General features: G+C 39.2%; 2 protein-coding genes across 2 annotated transcripts in view; one reads left to right on the top strand and one right to left on the bottom strand.

Moving 5' to 3' along the window:
• Positions 1-2,095, bottom strand: part of LOC106750328 — a 76,345-nt gene extending 74,250 nt beyond the window's left edge. The window contains exon 1 of the mRNA XM_014630599.1: positions 1,455-2,095. The gene's annotated coding sequence lies outside the window, so the exon portion shown is untranslated. The remainder of the gene's footprint in view (positions 1-1,454) is intronic.
• The window catches only part of LOC106750327 (adenylate cyclase type 6-like), a 73,543-nt gene extending 61,383 nt beyond the window's left edge, over positions 1-12,160 (top strand). Inside the window, exons 23-27 of the mRNA XM_014630596.1 lie at positions 8,255-8,531; positions 9,035-9,169; positions 9,376-9,459; positions 9,811-9,967; positions 10,853-12,160. Of these exons, the coding sequence (XP_014486082.1) occupies positions 8,255-8,531; positions 9,035-9,169; positions 9,376-9,459; positions 9,811-9,967; positions 10,853-10,931 (732 nt within the window). The 3' untranslated portion in view covers positions 10,932-12,160. The remainder of the gene's footprint in view (positions 1-8,254; positions 8,532-9,034; positions 9,170-9,375; positions 9,460-9,810; positions 9,968-10,852) is intronic.
• The last annotated feature ends 2,890 nt before the right edge of the window (positions 12,161-15,050 follow it).

Genomic DNA, 15,050 nt, shown 5'->3' with positions numbered 1-15,050 from the left:
GAATAACGACGACACGTACCCGGCAACACCCGGTCAATGGCGCCGCGAAAATCGTATACGGATGCTACGCCTCATTATCACCTAATTCGATAAGGTTTCGAGAACCTCGAGGAATTTTCAAGTTAAGTATAAGCGAGGAAAGGGCTTTATTTTTAATATCGAGGAGGAATCTTTAGGAAAAACTTACGCGATTCGAGCGAACTTGGCTTCGACCTATATTTTCGAGAGTTTATTTATTCCCTATAAGAGCGTATTATTTAATATTAAGCAATACTTCTGGAATATTAATGATGGTTATACGTCCACTCCTAAATATTTGAAAAATAATATTATTTGACGTTATTTTAATATTATGTATTTTTTTAATATTCAACTCTGTGTATATATGTAATATATATAATTGTAATTTTTTATTTCAAATGTCTATTGCAATGCTAATTGTCCTATTATGTAAATAAAGTCGAAATAATTTTGTATAAAAATACGTCTTATACCAAAAAAATTATATCTATATATATACACATATATGGATATAATTTTTTTGGTATATATATATTTCTTTTTTTGGTATATATATATTTATTTTTAACATTCTAAGAACATATTTATAATATGCCAAGAATATTATGTGAGGTGGACATATAACATCAATAGAACATTCCTATAATATTTAAAAATATTACATAACATTCTTAGAATACTATAGGAATATTATATGAATAATATTCACATAATATTCATATAATAATATTCATATAATATTCTAGGAATATTACGCACTTGTAAGGTTTTAGAGCAAGGGAAAGATGACAAGATAGGTAAGATGACGATTTGCTAATTTCTCGAAGCTAATAACTAATAACGAATCGGTACCCGACTTATTAGAGGCTTTTAACAATAATAAGTGATCTGTTGTAGTTCGATCTCTCCTACAGAAAAGAATTATCGGCTGGTTAATAACAAATCATTGTATCTCGGTAATTTTATTACTAATGCCTAATTAATTTGAGTACTTAAATTACAGATACACTAATAATGTTATTAATAAAGAATAATTAAGTGATAATGACGACAATAATAATCACTGATCGACTACAGAACTTTAGCGATAAATTACCGATGCGAAGTCTTTCTCAGAAATTAATTACTCGTGTGAAGTGCTGTTAGTGATTAAAACCTATATTTTTTGATTACCTAACCTATATTTGTGGTATTTTTCCATAGAGAATTTTACACAATTATATAGTAAATATTTCCACTTTCTAACTACCGCATAGTATATCTAAAAGCGCATATAATAACGTATTGTTTACTTCTTATATAGCATTATTATTTTAATTTGATGAAATAAATGGGATAAGATGACGTCATATGCGAATATCATATGCGGGCAAGAGGTCGCAAAATTGATTGTTATTTTTACGCAATGTGAAAATGAGGAGAAGTCGACTAACCTTAAAGTCATCTTGCTCTTCTTTCCCCTAATCAGCGCTCGAATCAGGTGGAATGAAAACGTGTTGCATCGAGATTATTTGTACTGTGTAAGTTTTTTCCGGAGATTCACCCCAGTTTTCTCACAATCTTCGTTAAGGAAAAATGATGGAAAATAAAGAAGTTGCCCGGATGCAACGTATGCGAAAAATGTGCAACGTCGTCGACGATGTGCGTTAACTACTTGCAACTAGAAGTTGTTCCACGAGAATCGGGAATGTATCGATCTTCGATCTATCGGAACGCGGCCGAGACGCGGGAAACGTTTCCCCTTCTTTCTAGATTTCCGCGCCATAAGGAGATGCGCAAACTTCTCTACAATTTCGACGCACATCGTCGCGTCGATCTTATAGTCAATACATAATGATACGATGGATCGATGTGCGAAAGGCTGGTAATTGAAATCACGAAAGTGCACGAGACGAAAGCGAGAGAGATTCGTTGTCGCTTCGAGAAAAATGTTGATGTAACTTCGATGGCCTAAAGTCTTCAGTCTTTACTGAAAAACCAAAAAAACAACACACACGCATCTATATATCATAGTCATAATTGCGCGCCGTGATTAACATACTGATGACATGAGAAATAAATTTGTAATAAAATCGATAAATACACGCTGCATTTCTCTCTTTCTTAATAATCCGGACAGCGCAAAACCTAGAACTGGGACGTAAGACGTCTTTAAGACATCTTTAAGACGTCTTAAAGTCATCTTTAACTAAGATGCCTACAGGCTCAAAAGAATTACTCAAACAAGCCGAACTTCCTGTTTTTTCCTCTCATGAAAATTAGATCGCGAAAATATGAACGTGAAAATATGACCTATATTTGGAAATTTAAAAATATAAATTATTGCATATATGTGATTACGAAGTTTCTATATTTATTCATGTTTGAAGAATATAAATAAATTTCGATACAGCTGTGTATGTATTAATCGCCCACAAGACGTTCGAATGCGCGGAGTTTCGCGACAGTTCGCGAAGAACGACAGAAATATCGCGATAAATCCGTACAGCGACCTGAGAGTGTCGGACCGTTCAAATTTCCCGCGAGAACACACCGGAGGATCGATATCTTTCGGTCTGTTCTTTTTAACCGCTCTGTTGAACCGGACGCTATAAGTTAGAATGACACAAAATATATCTGTCTCAGCCTGGCGTCGCCGAGTGCCAAACAAAATTTTTACATTTTCCTTATATATCCAATATATATTTTTCTATATTACTGTTATTTTAATTTTTTCCATAATATTCTAGGAACATTTTTATAACATGCCAAGAATATAATGTGAAGTAGATTCTTATATTATTATAATATTAAATTATAATTTCTTTTCTTTAGCCGCTCTCTCAGGCTCCTCTGACGGAAGTGATCGAAGTATATAATCGAAAAAACGAAGGCGAAAAGCAGCATTTGCTCGCGAAGTCTCTCGACGGAGATCATTGGGCGAATTTGCCCGGCGCACCGCGAGATGTCGCCGCGGTTTCATCGCCCGCAGGGATGACCCGTCTGACCCGAGGCTGCCTTCGCAGTCAGCGGCGAAGCGTCGCGGCGGACGTTTTGGGGTGATAGTGCACGTGGCTAACGTTCGCACGAACGTCTACCTGGAGGAAGCGAAATCGCACGAGAGCGCGTTTCCCGCGATGCGGTCCCGCGGCGGTTTCCGCGCATGCATGCTTTCAGCCGATTTCATCATCCCCCATGAATCGTCCGATGTGCGAGTCGCGCCGTCGCGCCGTCGAGGCTCCACACGTCGATTACGTAAAACCGTCGTCGTCGATAAGAGCACGAACCTACGAACATTCGTGCGACGGACAGCGTTGTGACAGAAAGATAGAGAGAGAGAGAGAGACTAGTTCTTGCATAATACCGTAATTAAGACGAAGCTAAGCGCGAATTTCGTCAGTTCAGGGTCACACGAAGTCGGTCGCTCGTTGTGACGAACGTTAAAGTTTTTGATTAACTAGCTGTATTAATCTAAGGCGATCTAAGGGGCGACGCGATCGGAGTCGATTCGCGGAGACCAATCGGAGACGTGTGCAACGAGATCGAAGAGGAATAACGAATGCGTGCTCGTTAATAAGTCAGTTCCTAGGACTGGTTTTCAGCGGACTCTCTCGCGTCTCGCAAGTAACCGGTGGTTACGTGTGTGTACGTCGCAGCATGCAGCCGGCGGTGGACGTGTGTACACGTGTGTGCACGTGTGTGCTACGGCTGCGCAGTGTGAGTCACGTGCAACCGGCGAAGGTCCACATGGATAGTATCCCTATAAGCGCGTAATATTATTTGATGTTAAGTAATCTGATATTTCTGGAATATTAATACATGATTTTATGTCCGTTCTTAATAATATTAAAAAAATAATATTGTCTAATGTTATTGTAATATTATATATTTGTTTTTAATATTCAACTCTATGTGTAGTTTTTTACTCCAAATATATTGCAATATCGTTTTATTATATGAATAAAGTCGAAGGAATTTTGTGTAAAAATAAGTTTTATATTTTAAAAAATTATACATGTATTTTTCTATATTATTATTATTTTTTTTATATTCCAAGGACATTTTTATAATACGCCAAGAATATTATGCGAAGTGGGCATATAACATCAATAGAACATTTTTGTAATATTAAAAATATTACATAACATTCTTATGATATAAGAATATTATAATGTAAATTATGTAATATAAAATATTACATAACATTCTTAGAATATAAGAATATTATTTCAATAATATTTGAATTACATTCATGTAATATTCTAGGAATATTGCGCGCTTATAGGAATTTCTCTCTCTCTCTTCCCCTCTCTTGTTCTCACAAAATACAAAATATATCCAACCGATTAAGAATAAAGAGATGTTATTATTAGTTATTAATTAGTTATTAATTTTCTGCTCTCGATCGCACCGCACTTCGTGAAATATTCGTTGCGTTGGGGAAAACCCGTCGCTTCCCTATTCTTTCGTATAGCCACATGTTTCGTGCAGAGTCCGGTACTTTTTAAATTTGTGACGAGATAAGATACTCGTTATCAACACATTGTAGTTCGACTACTATCAAATTGTGCCATTATTTACTTTCGGGAAATAATGTGGAAATTTTTCAAACGGCGCTTTGTAGAGATTAAAGAGAAATCTCGCGTTATATTGTTGAAGATAAATCGGCATTTGTATAAAGTGAATTTCAGATAAATTTCAAATAAAATTATCCTCGATTCACGAAGATCGTATTTTTCTCGATGTTCCGGACCGATACGAAATGCTTGATCGAATTATTTTCTCGCGATGTGTAAGATGCATACATAACGCAAATTACGAGTTAACAACTGTATTACGGAATGTACTACGATTAATTTCAAGCACTTTATGTAGTCTATTGGTAATAGACCAAAAGGTCAAGCGGGTCATTGTGTAAACATCAGCATGTAGCCGAGGGGAATAAACACGAAAATTTTCAGATAGCCGAGGTATTATTGCCCTGAATTCTGCGACCGATAACACTCGTGATTCCAGCTGAATTGATGCCGGTGCAGTTATAAGGAGGATAGAAGCATTCCCCGCGCTGCGAGAAAACTAGTTCAGCGAATTCCGCAAAGAGAAGAGACGAGCGTGTGCCGACATCTATAATCGGCGGGACGCGCGATCCGGCATAGCAGACTTTGCAAAAAATGTTGAACGTGTGAGACGCTCGACCGAGGTAGGATTAGCCGGGAAGTACTAAGTAACTTGTGTGTGTGTCGAGGGGACACTTACTTTGACGGGAGAAAAATGGGGGCGAAAGTATTTTCCCCGCCTGACCCGGTGAGTCTTTTTTTTCTTCCTCCTCCGGCATTCTATTTGTTAATTCTATATGCAAAACATACCAGCATTGAGTCACTCCGTTAAGAAGATACTAATGATGAAAGGAAATATGATGCATTTATGCGCGATACTGCGTGAGAATGAAAATTCGTCTCGCTGAAAATAACCCGGGGGAAAAAAACGATTGTATGTGATTATATATAATTAGAGAAAATCACTCGCTTTTTCTCTTCAGTCAGGTCGGGAACTTTTCAATCTACCCTGGTGTAGCAAACTGGTGTGACGGAAAATATGTCGGATAAATCATGTTGAGCTGAGATTCGTCAAATAAAGATATCGTTTTACACCTAAACACTTATTATTATTTTAGAATCATTATGGCTCGTCCGCGCAGCAAGCAGTACAGTCCTCCTCAGACTCCGTCCAATGCACCCAGTCGTGCCACTACGGTAACGCCCAAACGATGCCGAAGAAGTGTCTCGCGAAACTCCCAGCGACGCAAGAGAACACTTCCAATGAATATTCTCAGGACGTAAAAGAGAAACCCTCCCGTAAAAATATCGAGAACGTGGGGGAGGGATGTTCTCGTAGGAAAGTCCGGACGACACAGAAGAAACTCTTTGCGAGATTTCAAGCGATACAGGAAGACACCTCTGATGAGAATTCGGAATCCCTGGAAGAAGAATCCTGCCGTCGATACGTTCGGGATGCGAAAGAAGATTCTCTCCACGCGAGTGTCCAGATGGTACGAGAGAAGCCTCTTGGGAAACTCCAGACGATACAAGAGGATACTTCCAATGGGAATCCTCAGATCCTGAAGGAGGGATCCTCCCATGAATATGTTCAGGCCGAAGAAGGGAGGTCCTCTCACGGGAACGATCCGTCGGCACAGGAGGGACATTCCTACGAGAAGCTCAAGACGGCAGACGAAGAGATCCCTCACGATCAGGACGATGAAGAGGGATCTTCCCGTGGGAATATTAATGTCATGGGAGAGGGGAGTAGGGACGATCAGCCGGGGGAGTCCCCCCACGTCGAGAACGTCGAGGCGGTGCAGGAGAAACCCCGTCGTCGAGACACTCAGGTCTCAGAAGGGTCTTCCCATAGAAACGATCAGACAACGCAGGAGGTATTCCCTCAGGACAACAGGAGGTGTTGCACGTGGTTGCGAAAAATATCGGTAGAACCAAGCATGTGGCTCTACATGATGGCATTCATGTTCACATCGGTGGTCGAGCAAGACTTCTTCCTGTACAAAGCCTGCCGGGTGGATCACGGATATTCGGAAGAAACCTGCATGCACTTGAAGGATTACAAGGACGTAAAAACCGAAGTGCAGGTAAAGATTTTCACATTGTGACAAAGATGAAAAAGAAACTGAGGAGGTACCGGGGAGAAGGAACTGAGGGATTTACGTATATCTTGCCTCGGCATAGTAACGAAATATAATTCGGCCTTGTAAGCGCGTAATATTATTTAATATTAAGTAATATTTCTGGAATATTAAGAGATGCCGTGAGATCGTTAGGTTCAGCCTATTCAGCCTGGGTGGCAAATATTCAGCTTGGTAATTAGCTCAATTACTTATGGATCTTGTACTTTAGCGATTATCTGTATCACGCGGATCGATAACCACCTGTGTGGTTGACATTGTAGTTACGATAATATAACGTCAATGACGAAAAGCAATACTGATCGATCTAGATAATTGTAAATACGCAGTAGCGTATTATCAAGACGATTATCTAATTAGATATTTGTATGCGAAACAACAAGCATTAGTGCGTAGATGGGACGAATTTTAATAAATCTAATATATATATATATATATAAATATATTCAAATTGCTTGTTAAAAACTTGCAAATGGTTTATATTTTTGTTTTGTTAAGAATACGCAGATAAGGTGAGATATTCGTGTGAAATATTTTAACATGTAATCGAAATGGCAATACCTACGTTCAAGTGGCGCAATTAATTTCCCCGCAAATACAGGGTGTCCCAACAAAATGTATACATACCCTGTATGTAGGATATCTCTGTCCCTTCGTCAAACATACTTAAAAAAATAGTACTTTCGGCTGTGAGCGGGCGATTGACCTTCAATTTCGTCCGTCACGATTCGTTGAAACGGAGGAATTTCATCTTGCAGAAGACCGTCTCGGAATTCCAGCAGTGGTACAACTTCGCCGGGCATATAGTGCCTATCATTTTGGCATTGTTCTTCGGCAACTGGAGCGACCGGCGCGGACGCAAATTGCCGCTCGTCATCGGTCTCACGGGCAAATTGATTTACTCCCTCATGATCGTGGTGAACTCCCTGATGAAGGATTGGAATCTGAATATGGTGACGTACACGGCCGTCTTACCTATGGGTATACTGGGCGGCGACGTTATGATCTTCGGTAGCTGCTTTGCCTACTTGACGGACATATGTTCCCTCGAGGAGAGAACCATCAGGATCACGATTTTGGATGTCGTCTACCTAAGCACCATGCCAACCGGTAAGGATCGGTGTCTTGCCCCCGGGAATACATTGCCATTCCGTGGTAGAAGTAAATTTACAAATCAATAATTTCCGGATGGAGAAGAAATTTCGTTAAATTTAGGTAAAATTTGCACATTTAGATTAAATTCAGATGGTCGAGATACATTTAGATAATTTAGGTAAAAATGTTAAAAAAAATCATTCTTTTCTCGTTTATCACCCTCTTGTCTTTTCCTCTTCCTTATCTCGCGAATGCAGTCGCACGAAGTATAAACTCATCGGGATACTTGAAGATTGGACGGAATTCATGCGTGAATCCACCACACGTGTTTTATTACATATCGCAGGTATCGCGCTCGGATCTTACGTATTCGCCAACGTCGGCTCATCTTACGCGATCATGTTCGCCATAAACGCGAGCATGCTGCTGCTGGCGATCGTTTACTCGCTCGTGAGGCTCAAGTGGCAGACGACGGCGCAGCAGCGATCGTTCGTCGGCGTGAATTTCCTGAAGGACTTCTTCGACGTCAACCATGTCCGAGAGACCGTGAACACAATGACCAAGTGGAGATCGAACCACGGAAGATTGTGCCTGACACTGGTGATGCTGGCGATGTGCCTGTACACGTTTCAACGAGATGAGAAGGCCATGAGCTATCTGTACACCCAGCTGGTCTTCAACTGGGATGTGGCGAAGTTCAGTAACTTCCGGACCTTTCAGTCGTCCCTCTTCGTGATAGGTCAGTTGGGCACACACGTGTGATCAAAATCGGGTCAAATTGATGCTCTCGGGATGAGCTCGAGTGAAAGGAGAAATTTCTTATCGGGACCGAGAACTTTCACTCCCAGCGTTAACTTCACGTCCACCACCGAGGGTGATAAAAGTATTACGACCTTGTTTCGCGCGAAATTGAAACTCACCGCCTCTCACGTGGAGGCTTTGGTTCTCCGTGTGAAGAGGCGTAATCTTTCTGCCGGCGATCGCTTTATTATATAAATAAGGTCGGCAAGATTTTGTGTAGAAATATGTTTTGTACTAAAAAAATTATATATATATATATATGTGTATATTTTATTTATATATATTTTTCTATATTATTATTATCATTTTTTTAAATATATTCCAGGAATTATAGGAAACGTTTCAAATAAATATAGACGCGCAATATGTGTTGAATACATGTTGAATATTGCTGATAATGCTGGGGGGAGTCTAACGTAAAGTGTTTCTTCCTCCCAACAGCGATGCTGTGTGCGATGCCGTTGCTGAAGTATCTCAAATTGAAGGATACCATAATCGTGGTAATCGGCGCAACGTCACACGCTCTCGGAAGACTGGTATTTATTGCGGCGAGCCAGGGGAGAATATTTTATATCGGTGAGAAAACGGAGAGTCCTTCGTCTTCCGACGTCTAAAACGCTAACACGACATCGACAGCGCTCGCATGTGTACACAGGGTGTCCCATTTGAATTTCCTCGGGCCTTTTTTCCGCGAGATGCTTTCAAATCTCTGAGAAAAATGTCTCGTATACTTCGAAAATATAATATCGATGAATTAAAAGTACATAAGGATCATTCCGTAGGAGCTGTTGTCGCCGCGTTTGGACCCGTGGTAGCTCCTGCGCTCAGATCTATGGCCTCGAAGTTAGTAGAAGTGGAAGAGCGAGGTATGTGAACCCATTCGATCAGTTTCCTCGTGGATCACCGTGCGATTTTACGCGGCGATTATTAAACCGATATGATTCAGACAAATTAACAAGATATAATCACTTATTTCAAAACGAGAGGAAGAAACAGACAATTGTGATCGATATTGTGAATACGGGAAAATACGTATCTCACGTCAATCGTCACATTTGTTGCAAATAAATTTGATTATGTCTCTCGGGTTTCCTCGTGTCTCGAAATCCGGAAACTCGTTTTGCAAATGGCACCGGTTTCGCAGTTTTATGTCGCACCGACGATTTCTCTTTTTACGTTCGCGAAATAATTGTACTACCGCTTTTCCATTTTCTCAGGGAAGGTGTTCGCGATACTCTCCGTATTCGATAACGCAGTGCCGCTGATCAGCAGCATTTTCTATTCGCAACTTTACAACGCCACCATTCTCACGGTACCTAACTTCATATACTGGTTGACGTTCACAACGCAAGCCTGCGTTATGTTATTGGCTGTGTGAGTGATTTGCTTACTTCCTGTTTGCTTTGCATAGTTTTTCGTAGTATATACAACACTTTTCGTTTTAATTAAAATCTCCAAAATATTTAATCAACCCTATATGGGCCGAATTTCTTTCTTAAATATAAAAAAATGTGTGCAACGGAAAACCAACAATTATAAACCTTTATAGACAGATTAACAAAAAATTTACCAGTTTAAACAATGCAACTTGCGAGGCATTTACTTTGATATTTCAGGTTCGTAGTGCTGCCAATCATCAATTTTGTTAACGGAGACATTATATAATAAGACGTATACGCCAACTTGTGAAAAAACTAAAATTATTTGGTAAAATGTCGATATATTAGTATGCGATCTGAAAGTTAAAGAGACTTGAGAAGGAGAGAGAGAATGTCCCCGATGGAAAATATTATGCTGAAAATTTTACTGAAATCCTCTTTCAATTGACCTCATTTCATTATCATTCCGTCAATGTTCGCAATTTTCAATTAAATTCTGTCAAATTTTAGCAATATACCTTAACTTTCCTTATATTTGAGTATTATTATGAACTTGATGAAAGTTATTAAAAAATCACCGAAATATATAATAATAAATATTTCAAAATAAATCATAATTTCCATCATGAAATTCAATGTAATGTTGTGAAATATATCATGTAAATTAATATGTAATGTGCAAATTAAAGGATGAATTTTGACAAGTAATCGAAGAATTTTTGAAATCTTAGATATCGTGAAATTTAACTGAATTAAATTGAAAACTGCGTATATTAATGGGATCAATTAAGAGGGTATTTCGGCAAAATATTTCCATCAGGGGTGTTACTTGAACTCATCGCGTTCAAATAATCTAATTTCTTTCGTTTTATCCTTTCAGAGCAATTAATTTCGCGCGGAATGCATGCGCGATAAGAACGTACTGCTTCCGAAACGACGATCCCATACAGTCCACATAAGTGAACAATAACCGATCTCACGGATATCCTGCACCCATCGTCCTCGAAAGTTACGATGAACAGCTGTTCATGTACGATCTGAACTTAGAACAACGCAACTGTAAACCGTTGTACGTACGCGATGTATTTGAGATCGAAACTCATCGAGAACAGACATTTTATCCGAGGAAAGACGAAGTTCTATGTTCATCCAAGTGACAATTTGCAATTTTGAAGTCACAAGGCACTTTGACGAGCAGGCTGCAAAAGATTGCAATCCGAAATTTAATTTAGACGATCAACAAACGATGACGGGGATTCCGCTTATAATTATCCTGTTCGTGAAGAATCGGAATAAAAATCCGAATGTTATCGAATAATCGAGGGACGTATTTTATAAATTTATACGTATTCAAGTATATATTTATAAAGCTTCGAGAAAGAAGTATAATGTAAAACATATCTTTTACACTCACGACAGATAATGTTATAAATAGAATCCCACTGATCCATCATTTCAATTGTTGAGATATGCGTCCTAATTTTGTGAATGTTTGGAGCGTAAGTGGTATTATCTTCTGGTGGTAGCAGAAAAGATAAGGTAACTTTCGAAGCTACTTCATTATTTGCATTTAAGCGTAGCGTAAAGATTCCATAACTATTTCAGACATAATATATGTGGAAACATGCCTGCCGAGTAGAAAATAATACGACTTAACGATACACGCGTATAAGAAACTTATATAACTGTATGAAATTTAGAATGTATTTTTAATGTAAAATCGTATATTTCTAGTGATAATTTAATACTAATTGAACAACAATTAATATTAAATTGATTCAATATTGCGAGATGATATTAAATATAAATGTAAAATGAGATGTGCACTGAGTTACAAAACTAATTGAACATTTCTTTCGACGTCCGAGCGTAGTCGATGGTAATCCGACTGAGAAAAGTAACCTTCCGGGAAAATCCCGGAAACAATTCTCTCTTTAGACCATCGATTTCGAATTCTCCGCTGTTCAAACTGTTTTAAAGCTCAGGACACACAAGCGACTCGCAAGTGCTGTGCTGCGTGAGACAACGCGATGCCTTTGAATAATTACTCACAGAGCACAATATTTGCTCGCACAATCATTGCTTTTACTCCAAGACTCGTGGGAGCATGAATTTTTGTAAGAATAATTATGAAGCAAACAATTTTGTAACAATAATTAATTACGAAGTAAACAATGATGTATCTAAAGTTTGTTCTCTCTCGTCGATCAGTTTTTATTCCTCCGGACTGAAAAAGCAAATTGTACACACAATGTGGTTCAGTTTGTGCGATCAACCGGAACGTGGTGAGTCATCTTTACCTTCAAACGCGGCCAAAGTCATTTCATTAATAATTAATTGCATCATTGAACGATTGAAAATTACGTACGTAACAAATTTATTAACATCGCGATGATTCATATATGCACACTGAAATTATTGACATTATTGATGTTATCGGTTAGAAGTCGAAGCGTATGCTTGACTTGAAGGAAAAGAAAGAAAAACTGATAACCGTGTCAACGCTTCTGCAAGTGTTGTGCAATGGCTGATTTGCGCGATTAGACAACGTCTCGTTTCAATAAACTTTCCGAAGTCTCTACTAACTCTTGGAATTCTCAACGAGGCGAAATTCATCCTCCAACTTGGAGGAGTTGAAAAGTTTATTGCACGCGCGAGAGACAAGACGCTGGCACGACTGGTTTTCGGAATTGAGATTCACGTTTGCACAATGTGTTTAGAACGCGATTCTGAGAAAGAGAGAGAGAGAGAGAGAGAGAGTGTGACTTTTATATTAGCCAGGAGAAATATTCATTAGTATTCAACTTGCGTGAACTGCGTGTATGTGTGCGTATGTGTCAAGGTTCGTTGGCTAATTGTTGCTCATCGGTCGGGATTTTCGGCGCGAGGAAACCACCTAGAATACGGAATTTTAAGAACGTAACAATTGATGAAGCGACTATCGAAAGCGATTCGCAGGGAGAAGAAAGGACAATGAACTATGTATATATATATTACTAGAATATTATTAGAGTATTACATCTAATATTCTAAAAATATGCCCGGAATATTATTCGATATTAAAAAATATTACGCATCATGGAGGATCTAATCTAACGTGTTCGCCGAAAATGTGAATTAGCGGTATCTTTCTCATGCGATTTCGCATCCTTACACATGGACGCGCGCACTCACCTGACGTACGGATGCTGCGAGCAGATGCAGACATGAATGAAACACACGGACACCTGCTCCTTTATGGGACTCGCCTCGGATGCGATGGCGCGATGTACGTTTCTCACGCATTTCTGACCCGAATATCCACCTCTCGAGGCCCACCGGTATAAAAGTCCGCCGACGTTTGAGGATGCGTACTGTTCGTGCCGAGCATCCGAGTCGCCAAAGGATATCTGAGGATCTCCGGTAGTATCACCATGGTAATACACGTTAAAATTCTAATCACTTTCAGCCTCAACTACTTTCTAAAAACTTTCCGCGTTATTTCGCTGAAGAAGGTTTCACAAAGTCTGTATGTATTATGGCTAATTTTTAAGAATATATAATACTTTAGTTCTGCGCACTTCCGCTCTTATCGGCTCGTTAAAATTATATTGCGATTTGCGCATATCAGAGAGCTTTATTTTTTTGCCTATATTTTTTCTTAATTATCGGCTCACGTTCGGCGCCAACTATATGTTGTTATTAACAAAAAAAAGGTAGCAGCAGTGTGCGTGTAAAGTTATTATTCGCTAACGCTGTGATGACATTCTGATTGTGATTCTTCTACAGTGCGATTAGAACCGCGAATAGCAAACGTTTCTTTTTCCTCGATGTGATTCTGCGAACTCCTAATTTATTTATTCCGCGATCGTGTTTTACAAGCAGAAGAATCGGCGGCAATGGCGATTCCTCTCTCTCTCTCTCTCTCTCTCTCTCGTCGAGAATAATAAAGGTCGTCGATGCATTATTCAAACCGCTAACTCGATTATAATCATTCGCTTGTGTTAAACTCGTGAATTAAATGAGATCACCCACGCGGTTTTCTTTCCGGGTCTTTCTGTGCGGTCGATCTCAATCGTAAATTGCGCGATTCTCCGCATTTGAAACGAGCGCTCGTACATTCCCGTCCACTGAGTTTATAGTCGATAACAAACCAAACCGGGAAGAAATGAACCTGCTATTATTATTCTCGTAAAATTATTATTCGCGTTCTCGCGCGAAAATATCTTCCTATAGCGATAATCTTATAAGCGCGTAATATTCCTAAAATATTAAAAAAATAAAATAATAATAATATAGAAAAACGTACATAAATAATATATATAAATATTATATATATATTACATACATAGAATTGAATATTTAAAAAAATATATAATATTACAATAACATTAAATAATATTACGCGCTAAGGTAATTAATTAACGCGATAATCGCGATATAAACCGGTATAACGCGCAACGGAGTAATCCTTCCCCGAGTATGCTCGTCCCTTTTTATCGGTAAGCCATTACAAAAATATGCTCGCCACAAGTTATTAATAATAATACCGACTTGACGAAGTGACGCTATGAAATTTCAGGAAGCATGCGAGAAAGACGGAAAAAAAGGAATTAACCCGTACTTTATAGCCCGTATATCTCGCGCTTGTGTGTACTCTGCTTCGTTACATAACGGTCGATTTGATTTTAATTTCCAAACATCATTGCCGCGAGATACGCGAATGTCGATGCGTCGATGTGAAGAGAATTTTCGGTCGGCACGGCCATAATTAATGGCACGACGGCGGCCTTACGGATCCATAAATCACTGCTCCGAGCTGCACTCGCACGCACGTAATTGAATCGAAAGCGAAGGCACGACGCACACGCATGCATGCGTGCGTTCATATCGCCGCCTTTCGGTGTAATTACGCGCGTACGCGCTGACAGTTCGTACGACGCGCGTCGAGTTCGAGTAATCTCGAGCGAAAGTAACGCTCTGTCCGCGGTGTTTCTTTTTTTTTCCTTCTGTCTTTCTCTTTATCTTGTATCCCCGTGAGTAGCAATTTAGACGAGATATCGGTAAGAACGGCAAAAGTTCTCTGTTAAGTGTACCCG

The sequence above is a fragment of the Dinoponera quadriceps genome, unplaced genomic scaffold (genome assembly GCF_001313825.1).
Source record: "Dinoponera quadriceps isolate SergipeBrazil2010 unplaced genomic scaffold, ASM131382v1 scaffold5230, whole genome shotgun sequence".
NCBI lineage: Eukaryota > Metazoa > Arthropoda > Insecta > Hymenoptera > Formicidae > Dinoponera > Dinoponera quadriceps.
This window is presented reverse-complemented; position numbering and strand designations above follow the sequence as displayed.